Raw genomic sequence first — 24,979 nt, 5'->3', positions numbered from 1 at the left:
CATCTTTCCTGCATCTTTCTGGTTCGTTCGTCCCTAGTTGCGGGTAGTTTGTGTTCGGAGCCTTTGGGAGTTGGTAGTGGTGGTGTCCAGCTCTCCTGCAACGCAAGTGCATTTTGTTATTCTTGCTTCTAGCACCTCTGTTCGTTCTTCGCTGGCAGCCAAGAACGAGCGGCAGGTGAAGCGCGAGGGGACCGTTGAGACCGAAGTCCGTTACCTGAAAGGCAACGGCCCAGCATACGCCCACGGATGAGAAATCGAAACGGGGATTGAACTTGGTGCCGCGCCGCAGAGAGTTTGTGCAATGGGAGTAAATACGAAAAATCCCGCTTTCGACGGTTAGTGGATGAAAGTGAATTTTCCAGTGCCCTCTTCCCGAGGGAGCGTCCCGTTAAAGATGGCACAGGTGCCAGGACGTAGCATGTTGCGTTCTCTGTGCGAGCCCCTAACGGCACTAGAGTCGAGTATGGGCGCCCCGTTTCTCTCGGAGTGACTATAAGAACGAGGAAAGTTGGGCAACATTTCCGGGCCGCCGGGCGTTCGATAAAGGTGCGCAAAGCCAGCGCGACATTGTGTGGCCTCCTCGTTGGCTGAGAGATGCTGCGAAGCAGGTTCTTTCTGTGCCGAAAAGTCGGTCCTGCGTTGCCCTGGCAACGATAATGGAACCCAACACCACCATCACCAGGCCAGGCACCGTCCGCACATTTAGCGGCCGAGCGGATCGAACCCGTGCGGAGGGGTGAAAAATAGGCAAATATAGGTGAATGTTCCTTTTTTTTCTAGCGCCGCGCAGAGAGAAAGAGAACGAGAGAGCGTGTGTGATGAGCGCGTGAAGAAGAAGCGACGTTGAACGGCGGAGAAGTGTGTGGTAAAGTGTTATTTCCGGGCGCGTCCGGGTGTTGGCGGACGGGCTGGACTCAGCGTGTCGGAGTGAGCTTCCGGCGGTCATCGGCGTGAACCCAGAAATATGGCCGTCGCTGCCTGTCTGAAAGCTTCCCAGTCAACTGTTGTTGGATACGCAGGACACGCTCAGCCATTGCATCTGGGAGCCATGAACGGCATGGGAAGCGGAGCCGCCGGCGGTCTCCTGCAGAGCCAGCTGACCCGGTCGCTGGAGCGCATCCTGGAGGACGCCCATCTTAGTGGCGAGCTGAAGCTGAGTGGCCGCAAGCTGAAGGACTTTCCGAAGGCGGCTGGCAAATACAACCTCAGCGACACCGTGATTGCAGGTGAGTCACAAACGCACAGCAAACGCACGTCCTATTTGTCCCCTTCTCCATCCTAACCGTGTTCAGCTCTAGCGTTGTGAGGCATTAGGTTTATCTTGATTACTTCTAAATCTATAAATTCACTCTACCGAGCAACCAAGCTGCCATTTATGCAACGATCTACGGCCGCTCATCGGTCCCAAGTACACGCACTTCGTACCGTCGGTGGCCAATTTTAAATACCAAAACCCGAAAAAAATGTGGACACGAACCACAGCGGGGAAGGAAATGGAGACGACTTGAGTCCCTGATTAATTCGAACGCAGAATATACAGTGACTTGCGATGGGGTTTTGCAAACAACCTGCCGCAATCCACAGGAGTAACGAGTGAAATCGGTAAAAATAAATACACTCCCCGGACCCGGACCGGATCGGCGGCCAGACGCTACGCTATTGGCAAACAACCTGAACGGTTGGCATTTTTCTTTTGGGTAGCAAAAGAAACTGGCGGCCACAGGACCGTGAGTTTTGATTTACTAAAAAAGTGATGTTCAATTATAACGTCAAACCACCTTTTCAAAAATAGTCTCTCCACAGTACTCTTTGTTGACACAATTACATTTGTGACACGAAAGAGACTACAGTTTCATAATGAAACGTTTTGGTATTGATTATTTCGATTGCTGTTATATTGTATAGATTTTCGCGTCGGCGAGGGTAAACGAAAAGCCCTAACCACCGAAGGCAGCGCGAGTGCGGGAGAGAGAGTGCGCGGTGTATGAAATCGATTGGAGAAAAATGGCCTTTTCTTCGGCCGGGCCTTCCTTCGGCGCACCGGTCCGGTTGCCGGTTTGCGAAAAATGAGGACACACAAAATGAGGCGGGCCACAGTCCGCTTACGTAAATCACTCCGGGCAAAGCTCTTGCGGTGAGGCCCGCCATCAAGCCACTCGGTTGATGGCGATGGGCAGGACCGACCGACAGGACACCGGTCTTTCGGACACCGCGAGATGGAAAGCAATGTTTATTTAGCACGTTTATGCCGGTTTCTTTTCCCACTCAACATCACGTGCGCGCGCTGGTCAACCTCGTTCGCGAAGATATTGATGTGTTGCCGGGCCATTTCATAGTTAACTGGCCATCGGTGCGAAAATTACACTCCCTACCGACCCGACCGTTATGGAAAGGGTCAACAGCAATAAACACACACCCCTGCGGTTTATGAATGTGCGCTGTTGGCCACCGCCGGATGGGTATCAAAAGATGACCCAGAAACGTATGGCCGTAACAACATCGACGAGCGAAGCGTGTGACCAGAAGGAAATTATTCACTTTCTTACCTTTGTAGGAGACGAGATTAAAAAAAAGCAAACATAAAACACCCGTGGTCGAGTGGTGAAAGGATGCAGTGACAAGAAAACGCATTTCCACGTATCAGAAAGCTCATCAAGCTGGATTGTGTATAAATTGTATCATTTCTTTTTGAAATGACAGCTGCGAAGAACAAAACTTAAGTTGTAAGAGGACCCACAAGGAAGCACGTTACAATCGCGACAGGGTCCAAGGTACACAGGAAGGCAAGCGTTTCCTTTCGGGATATGACCCGCGAGTGCTTTCACCGCAGTGTTAACATTGTTGTTGGTAACGGCCACGCAAGCGCACACACCATCAGCACTCAAGCGTGCGCTATCGCCTGGCACGGCTCTTATCAGCGTGGCGGTTTCAATGTGACCCGCAAATTCAAAATTAGTTTGATTTGCAACGCCCTTACACATAGCTGTGCGCTTAGAATCCGTTCGGCAGAACGTAGTTCACTTTCATTGACGAAATCAATTTGGAAACGCTTCGTATGGCTGTGTCGCTATCAATTGCCGAAACGAAAGCATAGCCCCCGTGCCACCGAAATGGCGAATGGCGAATGGCGGTCCCGGGGAGGTCCACTTTTCTTCCGGAAATTGGACGCTTTTTATGCTGCGGTCGAACGAATTCAAAACATCTGTCGAATGGTGTGGTCGAGTGTTAGGTGTGAAGGTTAAACCCACAACCGGGGAGGGCAAATGATTTAAATTTATAAATGACATCACCAACGAGGCACCAGTGTGGTCGAGTTTTGCAAAACGCTGCTTGGAGTTGGAACACATGGAAGCCCCCCAGTGGTGATAAGAAACAGTAGCAAGGGGGGCCGTCGCCGGGGAACAACTGCACACAGGGAGAGTTGTAGCTAATTCTTGGCCAGGCGTTCGCACCGCCGCATGTAGATAATCTTGGGCTTATTCTGGGAATTAATGTTTTGGTGATTGATTTTTGAACGAAAAGTCTTAATTTTCATTCAAAATCTGATAACCTTATCAGAGCATTTTAAGCCTTGCATTGTCATAGAATGGCTTATTCCCTAATCTGCCACCTAAGGCTCTAATAAGTATTTAGAGCCATTATTCAAAATGAACGGCACAGCTTGGCAATACAGTCAGTCGCTCGTTAAAATAACCGTTTAGTTCTCTAGCTCCCTCTACGCTGTTTCACGCAACAATCGATTAATCACGGTCCTGTTCGCTAATCAAAACTCATTCGATACAGCAACGCGACCACCTTCGTTGGATGTGTGTATTTATTAATTTTGCGTGTTTTAAACTCACAAACAATGCTTAATCAGCTAAATCTTGTTTTAAAAAACAATCGCAAACTCAATCGCAGCTTCGAGTGCTTCGCGAATGAAGGGGCTTCCATGCATAAGTCACAGAAGAAGAAGCAAAGTTCAATTCCTACTCCAGGCGAGTGCCTTAAAACCACTTAGCCTGGCGCTAGAGACCACCGCCACCCGTCGGTAGAAAATCGTAATGGCGCGCTAATGTATCCTTCATTCATCTTGCTCGGAACCTCGCAGTGAGTGAGCTCTCGAGTCGTATTTATCGATTAACGTTCGGCGCTGAATCAACGGCACCGACTGAGACTGACGACCACCGCGGAACGTTATGCGTGTAATAGAGTCATCACAATCTGCGTACCGAGTCGTGGTTGAATGGTGTGGGTTCGATGAGAACACCAAAACAAAACCCAACGTACGAATCGAGTGTTGAAGAAAGCTTGTAACCGAACACGCACCACGGAGGTTGGCATTTTCCGAAACCGTTCCAACGGTTCCCGATCCCGACCTGGAAAATTTCACTCACTTTCGCTAACCGCCACCACCACCCGGACTTTGGGTGCCGATTAATTGAGCCATAAAACCCATTCAGCTGCATCGAACGGTGATGGTCGGGTGTGGGTCGGTCCGGTTGGTCCGCAACAGAAATAGATCTCCCGGTGGAAAAGTGGCTAAAAAGGGGCCCGATCATCATTGCCACCAGCAGGCAGAGCCCTAGAAGAGAGTGGATGGTACTGTGAGTACCCCAAGATTGCGCATGATTGCCCACGTTTCGCGTTTGTTGTGTAGTTGCGTTTTGTTACCGTTTACTTTCAATTTTGTTGTACAGTTGTGTCAAGCACCGCACGCGCATTAAAATCAGGCGCATATCTTGTTTCGATTTTCTTTACGATTACACAAACCCACGGCCAAGTAATGCACGCAAGCAGTGCAACCCACCGAAAGGCGGAAGTGACTTGCGGACGCTGTTGATTCGGCTCACGAACTCGATGGACACGCCGGCGCCGTTACTGGAGGAAAATGCGTGCAAAGGCTACTCATTACCATAGCAAGCCGAATCAAGCGGTTTCGTCAACGATTGTTGCTCTCTACACGGTCCGATTGTTTGCCTTTTCGTCTTTATCTTTCCGCGGTGATCGGATCGGTGCGATTTCTGATTTTTCCTTCAACAATCGATTCACAACTTTCAGTCAGGCATTATTTGTACACGCGTGTTGCAATCGGTTCGCCGGACGAAACAAATGCAACTTCTCTACAAAACCGCCTAGAGGCTTGCGCTGAGCAAGGGCTGAGGTCGCGACTGGCGACGTTCTCCCGTTCGCCGTCATGAGTCATCGCAGTCCGCCGTGCCGTGGAGTCACTCGATCGTGGAGTCATGGCCGCGATCGTCGCTTTGCGTTGCGTTATGTTTTCGTTCGAAAACGTAGCATCAGACGTAGCATGTCTTGCCGCGAAGAAGGGGCTTGTACGAGGTGGAGTCGTCATGCTTTGTACTGAGACTTTGTTTGGGTTTGGTTGTTCATTGACAAGCACAAATTGTCTCGACGGCGGAACAATATTATGGAGCGTTGGGTATATGCTTGCGGGCCGTCTATTGACCCTCAACGAATCGCGTCGAATGGCTGAGATTCTTCTTTTACTTTCAAGACGGACCGGATGGGCATGGAAAATGTTGTTTAGGGTTTGGAATTTTGCATAAAGGTCCTAGCCAACAATTTTATTCTGAATCATCATAGTATTTTAAAGTTATCCAGTCTTGCGTGCGAAATTTAAAAAAGTGTCATAATCCTGTCGAAGTCGAGTAAACTGAAAGCGACAATGTTCAGCGCGCACGTCGCCACGCAAGTCAGTTTTCAAGGGTAATAAGCGCGAGGTTTGTGGTGCTATGTCTTGGAAACATAATCGGCCCGGCATTTATCATCAACGCAATCGGGGCATTTCGTGCCGTGACAGTGAAGGGCCACACGATGGCAATGATGGCTCCGTTCTTGTCGGCATCAGTCAGGGTCTTTTAGGAGAAACCGCACGTTCGTACTTGACATTCATGGCGGGAAGGGGCATGAGTTTTGAATCACAATAACGTGCATCACATTCGCGCGAGCATCGGCGCGGCCGTTATTGTGTTACAAAAGCGCCAAGATACGTCGTGGAACGCATTCTCGCGTAATGCGATATTTACAGACGGTGATCTCATCCCGGGCAGTAGGTTCCAAAATGGAGCTTACTATTTGTTAGAATTAGTTTCCTATTTCTTTTTGGTTAAGCAATTTCATTTATCGTCATTGTGGTCTTTCACTGCTGGCCATGTCTTTGTCACAGTTTTTGTTTAGTTATCACGGTGCGCAAGGCACGGTGGTATCGTAGGTGTCACGCTACAGGAGTGCGATAGTCATAAAGGAGTCAGGGTGACGTGCGCCGACGACGACGTTGATTAGTGCGCTACTCTACACGCTTCTAATGGGATGCATGCACGAGTTTCATTTGCATATGGAGATTGTGCAGAAAACAAAGAAGGGTAACACAGCCAGTGTACACGGTGCAGAATAGCACAAAGCCGCCCAGAAGCAATAGTCAGTTTATGCTTTTGTGATGATGCAAAAATAAACGACCCCAGAAACATGTGTTTCGCTGCAAAAATGCATCCACGACGTGTGCGTCTTTGGCTCCGTTCAAAATGCGAGGGTGCAGAGGTTAAAAATAAATTAATCGCCCCTTTGGGATGTGGGCAAATATGTACACGCCCCGAAAACACTTCCATCAACTGGGTCTCCGGTTGGTGGATCTCAGATTGGTCGGCCGTTCGGTTTGGCATTGACATTTTGTACTGTTTCTTGTGTGACACGACCACTCGCCCGGGATCGGGAGATGCATAAATATGCGCTGAATACGCCGGTAGAATAAACAATAAACGAGAGTATCGCGTTTTGTGATGACACGTACGAAATGCCGGAATGCGATGAAATCCAAGCGAGAAGCGCACAACACTTCCTGGGAAGGGACGGAAGCCAGCGAAATCGTTCTAACGAAAAGAGTATCGACGGCGCGGAATCTAATATGTCCCCCCGAGGAATTGTATGTGCTTCTTCATCCGATTCGCTGAATTCAGAATGCTGTGCCGCCAAGCATAAACATCACAAATATGTTTATACCCATTTGATACGCGATGTTTGTGGCACGCAAGAGCACGGAGCACGAGCTCCTTCTTAGAAAGTGGACCTTGTTTTTGACTGTAACTTTGTAGCAATTTGCCTTCCGCTTTTGTTGGCCCATATAGTCCGTCCGCTGTGCGTTTGAGTTTTGAACGTAAATCGATTGGAAATTGAAACAAGCATACTGCCGCCGCCGCCACCGCCGTCAAGCGGAAGTCTTTGCCGGACGGCGGAATCACGAATATAAACCAGGCGCATGGAGCCAAATCGGAGCAAACAAATCGAAGCATGAGACTGGCGGAAATAAAAATCGTGAAGCTTGGGCGCGATAGACAGAAAGCCGAGGCATATAAACTGCGTTGTTTGCCTTGTGCCGTCATCGTCGCCGCCGGTGGAAGCGCCACAACGGACGACGCTGATTAGTTTCCTTGACGCTTGGCAACTTTCGAATGGCACGCATGGCGGCGGCTGCTGAGGACACTGTAGGTGCGCCCCCCTTTGATCGGGAAAGCTTCGACAGATGGAAAATGAGTTCGATCGTAAAAGGGGCTGGACGAGTAATAATTAACATCGAAGCATCAAAGATTGGGGGCAAATATGTCGTCAGCCCGTCATCCCACGTGGCATCGATGCGTAATTTTTCATGCCACTCTTTTTGATGTGTTCCACCATGACGGTCGTTGAAGTCATCGGGGACGACACGTGAAAACGCCCACAGCGCTGCCACTTTAAAGACCTGAATGTACGGAGTGCCGGAAGGATGTTTTTGCTAACTCGTTCATCCCGGTGGGTAGCTGGTGGGAGTAATGCGAAAGAAAAGCTTTACAGTTCCGCTTTTCTTCCGCGACCAGTGCCAGACAACAATGGCATCCACCGTCGGGTGCAGACCACCAGACAGTGTCTGCTGGTGGTGCCACCAGGACTATGTGAGATGGTGCAACGGCTTGCGGTTCAATGCTCGTGCCGTCGTACCTTGTCCCGGTATGAATACTTCCGGTAGAGAATCACACTATCTCGTTCATCCCGATTCAGGGCGCGGTCGCTCCAGACGCGTCCGTGGTCCGTGGCGCGTCTGCAGTAAGCTGTCACGATGTCAATGCCGTCCAAAGCGATTCCACACATTTATTATGCATGCCCCGTCATGCCGGTTCCGGTACGAGAAGCTGTTAATGTTCACTCCTGCCGGGAGCCTGTATCGGTTCGTCGCCGGCGTGACACCACCGGAAAACTGCAAAGGCGCCAGCCCCTTCGTTTGTTTCGTTTGTGATGATGTATTATTTTGTTGGACAATATTTTATAAAAGTGCCATCAACACATCTCACAGAGCTATGAGTTTTGCGAGAACTTTGAACCCTTCGAATCGAAACCGTTCGTGGTAGAACGTGGCTCTCTTCTATGCTGCGCATGCACCGAACATCGCCTCATGCGGTCGAACCGTCGTACCATAAGTCGCTCGAACTCAAAGCCGGCAATGCTTCTTCAGGCCCTTGCGAGAAGGGGAAAAAAAAACAAGCAACAAATGCTGTCTGGCCCACCCGGCGGGGCATCTCATAACCACGGTCGGAAGTTTTCGCAATGCGACGCGAATTTTTTAATCTCATTATTCAATCCTTGCTTGTCCGGCCTTTTATCGGAGCAAATGTTTATTGTGACGTGGGAAGACATTAGCTAAATTGGGTTCGACGGAAAGAATCGTCGACCGGAGACCGGCGACCGGCGACCGGCAGCCGGGGCGCACCCACCCAGGACCAAGATGGCCGTTGTAACGCCACGTCGGAAGTTAATCAAATTAGCAATAAGCCATTGAGGGGGTTGTTCTTCGTAATTCGATTTCTAAATTCGTGCGCTTCGTAAACGGCGTGTTTGACAAGCTGTTTTATGAGGTGATAGACAGGTTGACAAACGGGGTCTTTTCAGGGTCCTCGCCAGTGGGATACTTTTGCATAACTGATTACCTTCGCTTATTAATGATTGATTTTGTTTTCGGGGTACCCATTTTCGGGTTTTAATGTCATCAAAAGGCACAAACTTCAACATGGCTGGCAGAAATGGCTCTCGGCACAAATGCGGAGCCCGAGAAAAGGTTAAAGAGCTGCGGCCGAGGTGAAACCCAAAACCCCATTGCCGTGTGACCTTCAATCCGTCCCACCAAAAAGGTTGACATTCGAAACCCCCAAATGGTCGAAATGGTTGACGAAATGGTTCGATTCGAAACCGTCGGAATGTGCCAATCCGTGGAGCGAGCCGTGGAAAATGCTGGAAACGATTCGGGAAAAAGGGTGAACCCTATCGCCCGCGGCGGTGCATCGAAAATCAGGGCGCGTATGCTGATGAGGAAAACGGTTTATTTATAGAGCACATCATCGTGAGGTTTCGTTTTTTTTAAATTCCGTGAGTGAAAACCTTTCTGGGCCACCACCGCCGGTCGTTGCTGTTGGGCCCCTGGGCTAGTTCGATGTTGTTGCATATTGGAGCGTTTCACTCTCTGGCCGTCGTGTGGATGTTGTGCCGCATGTTTCGAATCGGATCGCGGGCCGCCGTTCGTAGGCGGCATAAGTGCATTGGCCTGGAAAAGCATAAACAAACTCTCGGATCCAGCCAACACACGCGCTCCAGTTTTTGGGTAGCGGCGCAGCGCGCCTATGTGTGTAGGAGAAGAATCCGGTCGCTATGCTGTCACAACAACATCGGCTGGAAACATTGAAAGTCTGCACCTTCCGGCCGGTGGCCGCACCGAACGAACGTGTGTCGGGTACGATGTTGGTGTTGCTTATCGGTGGCGTTGGCTGTTTGATTAGCTTATCTTTCCCGAGCCACCGACGCACGATTGGAAAGCCTCTCTCGATATCGACCGTAGTTTTCACGACCCGCATCGTCCACAGGTGTGGCCATCAAGAATTACCGCAGCATATGTTGCTGCAACACTTTCGACGTTGTTCCATTTTACGACCCCAAAACACCAGCTTTCTGGGTGGGCGAAAACAAATGTTCGTGAAAGTCACACGTTGCTACATTTAATAGATACATTCTGGCCAAAGCTAGCCGGGATCATAGAGTCTGCTTTATTTCATTTCCTTCTGAAGTCGACCATGCTTTCTCACACTCATATTCAAGTGGATGAGAAAAAGAAACCAACTGACTAGAAAGCAGATCGCGGAAGGGATCAGGAACGATCAAACATTATTCAACAGTTTCGTTCCGCCCTGCACAAGGCGGTCCACAAATTGCGATAAGAATTTATTTATCCTAGAGCCAAGGTTCATCAACTAGCATTGTGAAGCATTACGGCAGTGATATCGGAATGGCCCCAATTCGAATCGAAAGCTCCGGTTTAAATGCACGGTACAGTTACGCGCTGTGGTGTTGAATGAATCGATGGAATTCATGTTTTGAGATTAGTTCGTTAACGGTTACTGAAACAATGCTACAGTGAACAGGAATCGACCTAAAATTCGAAGGTTAAAAATGGTAAATCCATGAAAACCGACTCACTACTGCGGGTTATGCTCAGTCGCGTATCTACGGCCATCGGTTAAATCGCCGTCCAGCGGCACTAGGATCGGTCTTAAGTGGATGGCGTCACGCAGTACTATAATTAGATCATAAATTAATCATAATGAAACTGTGTGATTATGTTCACTCGTCCGCCGGAGCATAATAACTGGCGAACGTCGCGAGGCGTCTGGACATTTCGCCATTTCTTCACACATCCCTTTCCAGGGTTCGTGAGCGAGGCGCAATCATGCACAATTAATATGTAATGGCTTCACTCGTTTAATGGTACTGTGTGATTTCAACGGAGCGTCCGTGAAAGCGCCCTCTTCGGAAAGGGTTTATTACAGTGGGCCTCAAGTGGTCGGCGCGCAAAAGTGAGTTGATCGCTCGCAACAAGTAACCAAATTTGACCTCCAAGGTCTGGCAGCGTTGTGAAGTGTTTATAGCCCTCCACTTTCGTATGTCTGTGTGCTCGAAAACGACCCGTGGGAAGACTCACATCTGGAGTCACTTTGCGATCGACGGATACGCCATTTATAAAGGCCTTTTTTTATTGCATCGAAAATTAGATTGGACACCAAAATTTACCTCTTCTACATTGCTAATTTCCTGGCTTAGAATGTCAGAGAGGGTGGAAGCGTAAGCAGGTACTTAAATTATTATAAGCAACGAATAATTTATGCTAACAAATGCAAACCATTCCGGAAGCAGGTTTTCGGAATCGTTTCCCGTACGCAAAAGCGGTCGCGTCTGGTTGGTAAGGGTTGGTAATCATAAATTTTCCATCGCAACATTTTACCAACGTCAGATGCAGGCCGTACCGTCGTGCCGCGACTCCAGGGACATTTTTGCCAGTTTATCGTTGCCGCATTGCACTTGATTACCCTCGATGATGGCAGCCTGTTGGGTGGTGAAAATGGACTCTCTTCCCCTAGTGACCATTTCCACTTGCTGTTGCTCTGTTGGAACAACAATTTGTTCACGAGGGTTTGCGAAGAGTTCTGCTGTGTGAAGCCTGTCTCCCATTTGTCGATCGAGACCCTCGGGCCTGTGTTTGTGCGTTCGGTGCCATGTGCCGTACAATTGTGCTTCTATTAGTAGAACCTTGGCTTGGCCCTGGCCGCCTGTTTGGCAACGTCTTTTGGTGCCTTGCCTAGGGGGCAGGATATTGGATTTTTCCTGGTTCCATACGGCCGCAGGAAAAACATTTTCCCTGAACTTGACCCTCCCTTTATTTCATCCCTTCACACGCGCCGACAACAGCGTCTGTGGGCACCCCCTTTTGGTAATCTTTGATCGAAAAAACGGCGCATGTGAAGAGTACGAATGTTTGGCCACGCCACGGCCAGCCGGAAAGTTTACTTTCCCGATACGGCTCCGGGAATGGATTTGAAAAACGATGACAAGGTCCGCATTTTGCATGAGTTTAGTTTTATCCTTGAAAGAATGCTTGCAAGCCAGAGTTTTTTGCCCGTAGATGCACCATGGGAGCCATTCCGTGTCGCGTGACGTAACGTAGAGCATAGAGCGCAAGCGACACAGATTAATTTGTTCCATGCAAATTCGCTTCATCACGCGAACGCAACAGTTGATTATTTAAATCATTTGCGTAGGATGGTTCAGATCGCGAACGGACGTTGCACATCTCATTCGCTGAACCTTTCTTAACGTGAATATGGCGAAGAGAAATTCATTGCCATCCGGCGTCGGCTGAATTTGCATTCAATGTCCACGTGGGAGTTCCGTGTGTTAAGCGTGCGACGAATGCGGTCCCGCAAAATGCGGCCACTACATTGGGCGTATTGCTACGCTTGAAGAAGATATATTATGCTGATTTAATGTTTATTTAAATCTCTTACCATACATACACACAGATCGTCGGTACATATAATAATACAGTTTCAATAGCTATTCGGCAGGGTATCTCTTGTTCTATCTTACCGTCCTAAGCCTAGCCTATATTCGCAGGTTATCACTTGACTTATCAAAAATAGTTGTGCCGTCTGTCGTGTCCTGCGGTCCCTTCCGAGCGGATAAATGCATCGTGGCGCTTTGTGGGGTGCACGATCGGAAAAAGTAGTGTAAAGTAGTAGCGGGTTTGCTAAAATCAGTCATTCAAAAGGGTGTCGCTTTTGATTTCGAGAGGATTAAGCCCTAAATAGGGGACGCTTCTGCCGCTGGATAGTCGCTACAATTCTCAAAATTAACGCTAGTCAGCGTTCGTTGTCCGCGCCAGAGAACCGTGATTGATGGAATGCGCGGTTCGTTGATCATTCGTACACCAACGCGCGTGCGATCGTGAGGATCGCGTCACAGCTCCCGATTTGTCGCCAGCCCCCCCGCCGGTGCCGCTCATATGTTGCTGATGCCCGTGTCGTTGCTTCGCGTCGATGTGGTCGATTTGGAGCAGCAGTGATCGAGCTTTTCGAACTCGGTCGACCGGGTGGACGGGGTCGCCGTGGTGGCCGACGACATGTTCAGCATCATGTTGTAGTTGCGCTCCTTCTTGCAGAAAAACGGATAGCAGATGAAGCCCCAGTACGCGCCGGCCCCGATCAGTATGACGAACGTCACAATCGTAATGATTCCCCAGGCCGACAGCCGGTGGTGGCTCGATTTGCCCGGCCCCGGAGCCTGGGTCTGGGCCGAGCTTCCCGGGGCCGCCGCGTACCGCGGTGCAATATCATGCGGGTTTCCAAGGCCAACGGGGCCGTAGACGCCACGGCGCATACCGCCGCCACCGAGCCCACCGATGCTGCCACCTGCCACTCCGGTGCCGTAATTGTACGGGCCGGATCCTCGGCCTCCGCCGGCGACGCCGCTCGCTCCGCCACCGGCACTTCCACTGGCTGCGACAGCATCACCGAGCAGCGAGCATAGTACGATGGCCACTGGAGCGTGTGTAAAGATAGAGAAAAAAAAAAACATCGTAAAAACTGGTTTTTACTACAATACTCTGTCCGGCTCCTCCGCATTGACCACCTTCGCGGGCGATCTCGAGAACTCAACCAAACAAAGGATCATAAGCGTGTTCGGCTCGGAGGCTGCTGCCTCGCGGAGCGCAGGGTACAAGGAAAGCAGGAAGAAGAATAGCAGCTGAAAGAAGCCCGAGGTCTACCAATACACGTGAGGCCGGCCGTGCGTCCTAATACAACGCGACCCGAGCGCGAGGGACCTTGTGGGTCGGGGCTTATCGGTTCGGTTCTCAAGGTGCGCCCCGGATTAATCGAGTTACGAAAGGAGCGTTTGCTACTTACATCCTGCGAAGAACACGAGGTAATGCTGCGCGCTGAAATGCACCGCCGAGGTCATGGTGGTCTTTGGGTGATGGACACGATGCTTCCGCTTCTCCGTGTTTTGGGACGTTCCAGTGGAAATATGCTGCAAATCGGGTGGGTAGAACACGGGCAAACGCACACACGCGGTCGCACGGTCACCAGCACCACGCTGCTCAATCTTTCGGGTTTTTTTTTCAAGTTCAACCTGATATCGCGGAACGGAGCTCGTGAGTCACGCCCCTTCACACAGAGGGATCCCAATTTGTATTCCGGGAACGTTTGCACAGTTTTTAAAATATGTATAATCGGCGGGGACGCGGACGGCGATCACGGTGCGGTCGGGGTTCTAACGTTCTTGAATCGCACGACGCCTGGTGACGATCAGCGAAAGGCACGCGTTTCCTGGCGGCGGCCCACGGGAAATGATGAATGGAGCGAATACGGTACCCGTTTCCGGTCACTAGCTTGGGTTGGGGCTCCTCCTCGGCACAACACCAAACGCGCTCCGGTTGATTCACACACCGTTCAGGCCGAAAAACGCATGCTAACCGCGGCGGAATCTACGCTGACTGTCGCGCCGGGGCTTGTGTGGCACCAATACCATTCTGGCTGGTCTCGGGCTTCTCGGAGGGTAAAAGGAATCCGAGCACCGTTCGTACGCACACACTGCTCTATGCTCGCGACACATGCGGCAACCCATTACAACAATGGCCACAGCGTTCGGGTGTGTGCGTGCGTGGTGCAGCGCCAGCAGAAGTGCGTTCGCGGCCAACAACAGACGGGCACACGACTGCTAGAGGAAGACGTAAAATGAGAAAGAGGCAAGATAACATAAACTTGTTTGTCTCACAGCACGCCGTCGCCTGCTAAGCATGATGTTTGCTTAAGCCATGCTGTGGGTTCTCTTCCCCTTCTTGAGATGCACTGCGCGATGCTGCACCGAAGCGATTGTTTGATGGTGCACGATGCCCCCGGGGGTTAGTGTGGGTGCAATTGCTTTGCTCTCCGAGTGCATCGCACGGACGGGTGTTGCTTTATGCTGTGCGCTTGCTAATGCTGTCAGTCGGCGGAGCGCATTCTTTGATTGAATTGTTTACCGAAACGAATCTTCGGGTGGTGTTCTTCGAGATGATCGCGGTTACCACGTCCATCGACGTCATGGGTTGGAGCAAGCCGTGATGTCGATCAACAAGTGAATGGCGTAAATATTTGCCCTTGCTTCCTCGGTATGCTTGTAATCGAGCAATATGATGAACAATATGAAGGCCGAAAGTTCCTCGCGGTACCTTTCTGTTATCTTTTAAACAAACGTACAGAGTCCGCTAGATCTTTTGTATTTGAATTGGAAGACGATTGTGAAATTAGAAGTTTGAACTGCAAACCATATTGAATTGAACCCAACAGAGAGTGAGCTTGTTAATCGACTCGCCTCGGAAACCCTTGTACATGATGGCAGAACATGGCGCAATGTCAAATCAATCGTTTTCGTTCTCGGTCTGAATCGATGAAGCAAGCAACTAGAAATAGAATGAATCTTACGCTAGTGTGACTCTGCTGTAAACCTTTGATCCCTCATTCTGCGATCCTTCATTTGAAAACCCACATAATTCACACTGTTTCATTGCTTCTCCTGCAGATCTCTCACGCAATCGATTTTGCGAGCTACCGGAAGACATCACGTGCCTGGCGTTTCTGGAGCGCCTGCTCGTCTACCACAACACCATCCGCTCCGTGCCGGAAACAATCCGTGGGCTACATTCGCTAACGTACTTAGATTTAAGGTAAGTCCCTGGCGGCACTAGGCATAAGCGAAGATGAATGCACCCGTTTGTCCACCACGTCATGGGAGACCGCCACCTGCGTGTGTTCGGTTTCTAGTCAGCGTCAGTCAGTGCTAATCGAATTAACCGGTCCCATTTCCGCTCCGTTTGCAGAAACAATCAGCTAGCTGTGTTGCCGCGAGAAGTATGCACCCTTCCACTGCAGGTTCTGTTGGTGTCGAACAATCGGCTTGCAACACTGCCGGACGAACTGGGCCGCATGGAAAAGCTTACGGAGCTCGATGCGGCTTGCAATCAAATTACACATCTGCCAGCGCGAATGGGCGATCTGCGCAGCCTGCGCTCGCTGAACCTTCGCAGCAATCAGCTCGTTTACTTACCTCGTGACCTCACCTGCCTGCAGCTGACATTTTTGGACATTAGCGGCAACAAGATCGCCACCCTGCCGGTGGAGCTCCGGCTCATGAGTTCGCTGGTCGACTTGGAGCTATCGAACAATCCGCTCACTTCGCCACCGGCCAGTGTAGGTTCAATACTCAAAAAAAAGGATGCCCAGTGAATTGTGCTCACTTCCGTTAATTCACTTATTCTCACTTCCGACCTGTTATCGCCCCCAACAGCTGTGTGTCCGTGGGTTGGTGCATGTTTTCAAGTATTTGGAAACGATGGCCGCACGCGAAGAAAAGTCCAAAACCGGCGCCGATGGGCACGCCACACTGCGGCGAACGGCCCTGTCCGCCAAAGGTTCTGGCAACTTTTTGCTGGACAACCAGCAGCGGAATCGTAGGGCCCACGTCGATTCAGGCTACTGCACCAGCGACGGTGGCTACGACGGTAAGCGATGGATGAACGACGAAGATGCACACAACTTCATCACCTCATCGCCCAAATGGTCCCCTATTCCTCTGCACTCGAGCTTCGGCGGTATGGCGCGCGGTGGGTGTAGTAACCAAAGCAATGCTTCTACTCTGTCCTCAGGTGCACACCCATCCGCACTGGCAGCTACGAATCTCACGGCACCGAATGAAGCCTCTTCCCTGATGAATGGCCCCGGTGCTACTGCTGCTGGTGATGGTGGTGGTGTAATTTGTTGGGAAGAAGAGTTTCGAAAGAATGCTGCCCTGCAGGATTCGCATCCGGATCGGAAGCAACTATCGAATAACAACAGGTAGAGGCTAGTTCCGGTCCCTGTGTCCGGCCGTTCCGTGTACCGGCAGACTCGTTAACGTGGCTCATATGGTTCCCTATATTTACAGCAACGATATGTCCCCCGAGGGCGACTTTACGCCCGATGGTACGAAGACGGACGATAAAAGCCGCACCTTCGCCAACTATCAGACGTACCGCGAGTACAAGGAAGCGCTCAGGCAGCAGCGAAACCTTGACTCCGTGTACCGCAGCAAAGATCAGCCCCAGACGCCCGATAGCGGCGGATCGGCGACCGATTCACCGCTCAGCAACGTGTCACCGTACACGAAGTCCGTCTCGTCGTCTTCCGTTTATAGTAGCAGCAACCAAAGCTCTCCCGTGTCACCGCTCCATGCCGGGGCCGGTGGTAGCAATGTGAACAAGTTGAACCAAATCAATGCGAATGGCAACTTTACTACGGCCACCTTCGGAGGAAACTCGTTGCCGTCGGCGAATCGTAATGGCGGTCAATCGTCACTCGATGAGACCCTAGCTGGTACGAGCAGTGCAACGGGAACACCCAACAAGCGACCGGTGCAGAAGGTCATACCGTCTCGAAACATAAGTTCTTCCTACCAAAACCAATCGCCGACGCATTTGAACGGAAACCACCACCCGGTGGTTGGCCCGCCCGGCAATGGTACCGGTGCGCAGGGTAAAATCCCTGTAGCAAATGGCGGCACGTCAAAAGTGGCACTAACATCACCGAACGGTGGTGCCACCGGCGAATATGCGTACGTCAAACCGAACAGTCCCTCGAAGGTGACTGGGGGTATACTGATCCACAATAATGTTCCTCCCTCGTCGATACCGAAACCGGCCGCACCAAACAGTGGCGGTTTGGGTTCGCCCGTGCTGGCGGGTGCTGGCCAAAAGCCACTCACCGCAACCGTGGGCTACGTGAATAACGCGAAACCGGGACAGAAAACGAATAAGTAAGTGATCGGTCGGTCCTCTCTAGTCTCCAAATGAGTCGGAGGCGAAAAAAGCCTAAGCTGAAGTGCCTATACGAAAATACTTGAACTTTAGTAGAATATTCCTAGAGCTATAGTTTACGTTAGACTTAAATTTCGCGCCTAACCACGAATAAATTGATCAATCACAGTTCCGTCCAATCAAGAAGAGTGTCTTATGAATTTCCGACGCAACTCGTCGGAACGGTAATGTTAACTGTGAACCCTGTTTTCTGTTTCAGAACTGTCTCGTGGAACCGTGATGTACCCACGGAAAAGCTGAGCTTTACGATGCGCCGTGAGTTTGACAAGCAGAAAGAGGAAACCGAGTTGATCGAACAGTTGCGCCATATCATAGAAGTCCGCTTGAAAATGACTCTCCCTGAAGATGTGGCCCCGGCACTGATGGATGGTGTGGTGCTTTGCCACCTGGCGAACCATGTACGCCCGCGTTCGGTAGGAAGCATTCACGTTCCCTCTTCGGCTGTGGTAAGTGGGCTTAGCCATTGGAACTGTGAACTAAAATTAAGAGTGTTTCTTTTTGCATTCCTTTCCGGAACCCAGCCGAAGCTAACGATGGCCAGGTGCCGCCGGAATGTAGACTATTTCCTAGACGCATGTCGCAGAATCGGTGTCGACGAGGTGAGTGACCGTTGTTTTCTTCCTTCCTTTTCACGTTGCATCAAATTACACCACTCTTTAGTTGTTTAGTTCGCAGGATTATTTATTTTAGCAACAAAATGTATAATTTTTCTTTACTTTCTTTGGTGTTGGTGTTCTGCGGGTTGTTCTAGTCGAAACCTTTTTCTATTTTCTAAATTATGTTCATGTGTTCAGGAGTACTTTGTAGAGTAGTCAATCAAATTATTGCACTGTGCATCGTAAGAACTCCCGTCACGGTGCTAAACTCGGTTGCATTTTTTATATGGAATTCGGCTCCCACAGTGGCGTAATAATAGCAACCAATCGGTCTTTGCCGTTTGTCAACTACTTTTAGGTGCCATTACAGCGGGTCAACGGATTGAACGTTGAAACATTCGTATTACAAGGTCAAATAATTCCCAAAATGTTCCCATGTTCTTTCCCATGCTGTTAGAGTATTGGCTTACATCATTTGTATGTTGGCATCGGTCTTGAACCCAGTCTATGAAAAAAAAAAACGATTACCTCAGTGCATTCGTAACGTAACATCTGGAACATACATTCCGCGCGGTAACCATTGTGGAACTAATAATTGTCAATTCTCCAAAGAACGTCTTGTGCTAACTTCCTAACCGAAACTGGTGATCAAGGCAATTCGCGAAACAAACTCCACCGATAGGTTGTAAGCCGCGCTCTTAGACATGTAAGGTGCCTTGTGCTGTGCATAGCTTTACCTTTTAGCGTTCGCTAACTTAGAAGAGCTGACAGAGATAGTTTGGTGCCCGAAAGGGGAACCGTCTGTAACAAGGTAAAGCTGCTCCATTCTGTGCTGTTTATGTTGGCTTTCTCTGTAAATAATAATAGCTGTAAATAGTGGTATTGAGATAGCAGATTGGAGGAGAAAATGGCTGAGTAAAAGCGAACGAAGCTATTTGTATTGTTGTTGGTGTGCGAACCCGACGAGCGAACCCATTTTAGAACCATAGCATTAGAACTATGCTCCAAAGCAGTAAAAGCAGAACAGGCGGTCTACATCGGGCACTAACTCTTTTCTCTCTCTATCCTGTTGCTATTGGTGTTGGTTGCAGGAGTTGATTTGCTCCTGTCAGGACATCGTTCCATCAACCACAGCGGATTCGACGTTAACAGCGTTGGAGGACCGTGATCGAACTGAGGCAGACGATCGACAGGGATCGGAGGAGCGTACGCTCAGTCCAAGACCTCCTAACCCGAATGCAATGTATCGTACGATAATGGCCTTATTGAACCAATCAGGTGCCGTGCCAGTGTCGCCACCTTCACCGTCGGCCCATGGTCACGTTCGTCGTCCACGGTCACCACCCCCACCGCCTCCGCCATCGGTGCAAGGCACGACATCCATTTTCCCGGCTGCTGCAACCAACACCAACAGCGCAACAGTCCCAGAGAAGAGTGTCGATAGCGGCACAGCAGCCACTTACACACAGATAAGCCTATTTCCAGCAGGAGAACAGGACGAGCAAAGTGTCACTGAAAATTGGTCCGCGTGTCACGAACAGCCGCTGAACGCTGCGACGCGAGGCACTGAGGAACGCCGCAACGTGCCGGTGACGCTAGATCTTCACAAATCGGGCGCAAAACCCGGCCGGAAACGAAAGTTTCCCTCAACGCGAAGTGCCCGGCGCAATCAGCAGATGGTCGGCGGTACGAACGATGTACAGTCGAATCTGAATGAAATTATCGAAGAATGTGAATACGATAGCGACATCGGAAAGTTCCGTTGCCGCACCGGGGGCAACGATGGCACGGGAAGCTACGAAGGCGGCGAATACGATGATTCCGAGGCGAGCCTTACATCTTGCGACGACGATCGTGAAGGTCGTGCCGATGGTCCGGAGGAGGGTGGAGATTTGTTCACCCCAGTCAATGCCCAACCACCTCTGGTTGGTTCGATCGTTCAGGCCGAACCGTCATGCAACGACCTCGACACACCGACGTCTGATCCGTTTTCGGTGAAAGCGTTAGGATTGGGTTGTAATGATAATTTTAACATCATCCCGGGAGTCGAGGATGAGCAGACCGCCGGCAAGAAGGTGGTAACGAAACGAATCGAATTTTTCGAAAATGCTGCCTCGAGTGGCCGGAAGATTCTGAACAGTGAACAGGCCACCAGTGCGCTGGGATCGCCACTGAAGCCAAACTGTGCTTCGGAGGGAGAAATTTGCGAAAAGGAAAATTTTACCGATTTTAAGGAAGGGTACGCTGATTTGGAGAATCGTCCGAGCCAGTCCAATCACTCCCTGGTTTCGACGGTACTATGTTTGGGAACGTTCTTGTTCACCGTCGTCTACTTGTATCTTTACCCTTTGTCCCCGTAATTGTCAAATGTTTATGCCTGTCGAAGGTTTTTGTACTTGTTTATTAGTCCGTTTTGGCATCTAAACTTTATTTTTTTTTTATTGGATGAAGAAACATTTGAGTGGTGAGTGATTTTTTTATTGCATTGAAAGTCTTAATATTTTAATTTTCTTAATTTAATCAATAATAAAACGATTTGTAATCGCATCCTTTTCAAAATTATCGTAACGGAAAGTATAAAAAATTTAAAAGAAAACATTTAGGGCGAAATTGGCAATACAATTGGAGTAATGGAATGTGACAAAGATGAATGTTGTGGTAAGTGTTCACAAGAAGTTATGTTGTGGTGAACGTGACGTTTGCTAGCTTATCGTTTTTGTTTTGCAAATCATTGAAATTTGCATTGGACCACAGAGAAGAAAACCAATCTAAACCGATTGTGCTGGGGTCACACAGCTCGCGGTTTGGGAGGAAAAAAGTCATCTTTCATTTGATGCATCATTTTCACTTCATCTCGTACCCAACGATCATCGAGTGAAATGCTGTAAAGTGCAAAAAAGATAGGAAACAGTAACTGCAGAGGCTAGCGACAGTTTCCATTTTCATATTTCATTCTTGCTTTCATTTATTTATTTGTTACAGAGTGTGTTCTTATTGATAAAAATACTTTACTTGGTACTTTAATTTATTCACTGGCCTTCTCAGCGGTCGATAGTTTAGTGTTTATTTTTAAGTATTACTTTAAAGTCCACTACATTCACATTAGCAGTACATTCCCTCACGTAATACCCTAGTCTATTCACTTTCTTTATTTTATCACCTAATTTGGCAAAGGATTTCTAGTCCTTTGTGATTGAAAAGTTCTGTGAACAATGAGCTAATCCTATGCGATACAGGCTTCCTCAACGTTATTGTACCACAGAACAGGTTCATCTTCTGCTCGAAATACGTGTTTGTTTGTTTAATGTGACGTTGTGGACGCATCATTACGCAGTGTCACAGGGAATAATCTCAAATCAAAATCACAAGAGTTACTATTACATAAGCATACAGAGAGTGGTGAATGAAGCGCATGTACAACATGCAGCATCACACTAAAAAGTGCTCCTTCTACGAGACTTTGTAGCCGATAGGGGAAGAATATTTAAAAAACAAGAAAGTTGCCTTAAAATGAACAGAATATAAAACAGAAACAGAAAGCTTAGACCCACCACTAGTGCTGGTCAGATGCATCTCATTCATTAACAGTGAATGGACACTAACGAACCTCAGTGAAACAGCAAATAGGGAACATGTTCAGTTGGTTGAAGTGATTGTAGAGCAGGGATACTAGAGCTGATATGGGCAATAATGAAACAGACGGTATGGCGGGTTACTTAAAAAACAACAATCATATATTACGAATTTCACACTACAGCTCCCTATGTTCTTCTTGAAAACCCGCTCCTAGATAGTATTTCACATTCCAGTGTAGTGCTGGCCCTTTGAGTCTATGAAATTTCGGTCAAGAACACGCTATCTATCAATTCACCAAATATCGAAAGTTCAAATAATTTTACTCTGAACGTAACATTATTTTAAGTCTATACTTTGTAAGTTATTAATCGAGGCTTTTCATATTTTGCGGACTTAATACACTTATTTATGTTGACCAATGTCCATGGGGTACCGATTTACGGTTGCCGTTTGATGCCTACATCATACGCTTTTGCGCGAGATACCAATCGTTTTAGTTTAGGTAATTTTGGTACTGTTCAAGGACTGATGATCGATGATCGGGATTAATGTTCAATGGACTGCTGATTTTATTATCTATTTACGTATCTTATAAACGTTAGGCTCTAAAATGGGTATCGATCCTATGTATTTATCTGTAGGACGTTTGTCAAACGAGGCCGCTGGACTAGGGTTTATTTTTTGATCGAAATTGCTTGCATGATTCCCTGCACTGTGTAATGAGCATGTGCTGTGTTGAGACAATTGTAACACAGGTTCACAATGGTAGTAGCTACAGAGATGTTCTCTCCACAGTTGGTCACTTTCAACCGGTGCAGATGAAATAAAGCGTATAAATGAGGAGTGCACTTGCAACCAGTGAAAAAAGCAAATCCAACCAAACAATACGAACAAGCTCAGGTGAACATAGACGGGAATGCAACGGTGCAAGCAATTTGATAACATCCATTTTCATCAGCAGCTAGAGGATGATTATAAATTATACGGTATACTTTCCACCGTTGCGCGGATCTCCTTTTTTCGTGACATTTTTGTCTCTTTTATCTTAACTGTTTTACAAATCAATTCCATGACCACTACAAATCTGATCAGTTTAGATTGTAACTACTTACTATAAGAAAGCACGATTGTAGCAGGATGACTCCTGTAAGCGCGCACGACAATATCCCGGTACGGCATAGTAGCTGTGACATGGACATACACTAAGTTCATTAGGCTCATGGTTAGGTTACCATATCAGAAACCGTTAGACTGTGTTCGATCAGTGGAAAGGAAATGCTTCATCGCAATGCTTTGCAAACCAAACGCCCAGTTTGTTGACATACGTTAAAAGCTTCCACTAATAAATAGGGGTTGTGTCAGACTAATGCGTGACGGCAAGTGATTAATGTAAGGTTGATAAAGGCGCTTTTTTGCTTAAAATACATTTGAAAACAAAAAACATCTTACAAACGATGCGAACAATCTTTTCACTGACGATAAAGGTTAAGTTTCATGAAGCGGTAATAAAGCTGCGGTGCAAAGTTGAGTTCCGGCACACGTTCTGCGATCATGTTTGAAGTTATGTTTTCTTAGTGCGTTATCATCATCGGCGTCGGTTTGAATGCACTTACCAATCAATCATACCGGGCTATATGTGTGTTTTGCTATGTGTCTATCATTATAGAATCTACTGTGCTGTGCTGCGGACGTCCTTGAAGGGCGCGGAACCGTGCAGGTGGCGATCACGGTAGTAGAACTGCTCAAATTTCACAATCCCGCCTCGAACGTTCGCTCACCAACACGCGGCCTGTACAGTGTCGGCAGCAGTAGTTTCAATGGTGGCAGCAGCAGCAACATCAACAGCGGGCCCAAGTCTAGTCCTTCTTCTTCGTCCTCACTTTCGTCTTCGACCAGTGGCAACGGTACATGAGATTCGGACAATAATAATTCTCCGCCAGCCGATGGGTCACCATCTAGGCGGAGTTTTGCAGGCTCAATGATGACCATCGCCGGAGGGAAGCTATCGGCGGTGGATGACGAGGTTTGGAGAATTTAAATTCCGCATTCGTAATGGAACCAACCTCCAGGCTTTAGGTTAGTTGTGTTCTCCCATCGGCTACCGCTTAAGGGCATCTACCTAACCGAAAGTGAAAAGATCTTAGCCGAGGTCTTTGCGCTGTTGGCTAGGTAAATGTGTAAGCAAATACTCTCCCACGTAGGTTCCGTAACATTTGTACATAATTTGATCATATCGACGGGTTTTAGTTTCGTTTCACACAAAACACTAACATCGCATTATTAGATGGTTGTTTTTGACAATATTTAAACTTATTAAACCTATTTATTCACAAGGTAGTTCACCCAGCCCAGTTTCTGCAAACGATAGCTCTGGGAAGGATCAAAGACATAATTGTATTTATGAGATCTAGCAGTTGATTCCGGTTTTTAGCAATCCACAGTACACGATAGAAATGCCAATGAAAGTAAGAGAACTCAGCGGAAAAGTTTTGTATTTGATGTAATCTCTTTCAATGAAACATATTTTCGGAACGATACAAACGGTAACTCAAACACGACAGTGTCCCTGTTAAGCAAACAGAAAGTTAAGGCACAGGCGGTGGTCCTTCCGTAGGTTTTATATATGACACACAACAAAGCTAGGCCATTCTATGAATGGCATACCGGTGTATCGGATCGGTTTTAAGTCCGGTTAAATGTACGTTGAACGATAAAATAAAGTGTTGCAAGCAATACGGAAAAGTGCTCGATACAATCACGTGGTGGACAAAGTGGTTGTAGAAAGGCGCTAAACACTAACAATTGATGCAGGTTTCTAGGAATGCAAACTAAGTACCGATTTCCTTGTGGTCAAAGCGAGAGCGAGAGAGTGAGTCGTGAATGCATGATTCGAGGTCGAGAGTGTAAACCCGACGATACTATACTTGAATTGAACAGGATTCGAGAATATCGAGGTTTGGCCAAGCACAATCAGAATCCTACGGCAGTAAGAAAATCGCAACGAACGCTCCCAACTGACGTTGACGATAGCTCGGAATTGGCTTAATGATAAATTGTGTTTTGTGCATGT

The 24,979-nt window shown here is 48.5% G+C and overlaps 2 protein-coding genes across 3 annotated transcripts; one reads left to right on the top strand and one right to left on the bottom strand.

The window, feature by feature from the left end:
- Positions 1–79: 79 nt before the first annotated feature.
- On the top strand, positions 80–24,979 carry LOC131208412 (leucine-rich repeat and calponin homology domain-containing protein). Of its 2 annotated transcripts, XM_058201153.1 has the most exons (10): positions 80–106; positions 781–1,226; positions 15,409–15,553; positions 15,707–16,076; positions 16,174–16,387; positions 16,532–16,721; positions 16,810–17,676; positions 17,937–18,183; positions 18,259–18,336; positions 23,576–24,979. In XM_058201153.1, the coding sequence occupies exons 2-10, from the start codon at positions 965–967 to the stop codon at positions 23,819–23,821; spliced, it is 2,619 nt and encodes an 872-aa protein (XP_058057136.1). In that variant the 5' UTR covers positions 80–106; positions 781–964; the 3' UTR covers positions 23,822–24,979. The 2 variants fall into 2 exon arrangements, with proteins under 2 accessions (XP_058057136.1, XP_058057135.1); XM_058201152.1 differs by having other exon boundaries at positions 16,174–16,721.
- On the bottom strand, positions 12,415–14,288 carry LOC131208420 (uncharacterized). Its single transcript, XM_058201163.1, has 2 exons — positions 13,752–14,288; positions 12,415–13,385 (listed from the first exon to the last, which is right to left on the bottom strand). Exons 1-2 carry the CDS (start codon positions 13,804–13,806, stop codon positions 12,847–12,849), a joined length of 594 nt encoding a protein of 197 aa, XP_058057146.1. The 5' UTR covers positions 13,807–14,288; the 3' UTR covers positions 12,415–12,846.

Source organism: Anopheles bellator, chromosome 2 (assembly GCF_943735745.2).
Source record: "Anopheles bellator chromosome 2, idAnoBellAS_SP24_06.2, whole genome shotgun sequence".
Classification (NCBI taxonomy): Eukaryota; Metazoa; Arthropoda; class Insecta; order Diptera; family Culicidae; genus Anopheles; species Anopheles bellator.
Note: the sequence above shows the minus strand (reverse complement) of the source record. Positions and strands in the feature narration are given on the sequence as shown.

Excerpts from the sequence above, each read along its gene's own strand:
- LOC131208412 (XM_058201152.1), top strand. The coding sequence starts at position 965 with ATGGCCGTCGCTGCCTGTCTGAAAGCTTCCCAGTCAACTGTTGTTGGA. Across the intron at positions 15,554-15,706 it reads CTAACGTACTTAGATTTAAG|AAACAATCAGCTAGCTGTGT; the intron begins GTAAGTCCCTGG and ends CTCCGTTTGCAG. Across the intron at positions 18,184-18,258 it reads ACGTTCCCTCTTCGGCTGTG|CCGAAGCTAACGATGGCCAG; the intron begins GTAAGTGGGCTT and ends TCCGGAACCCAG.
- LOC131208420 (XM_058201163.1), bottom strand. The coding sequence starts at position 13,806 with ATGACCTCGGCGGTGCATTTCAGCGCGCAGCATTACCTCGTGTTCTTC. Across the intron at positions 13,386-13,751 it reads CCTCGTGTTCTTCGCAGGAT|TGGCCATCGTACTATGCTCG; the intron begins GTAAGTAGCAAA and ends CACACGCTCCAG.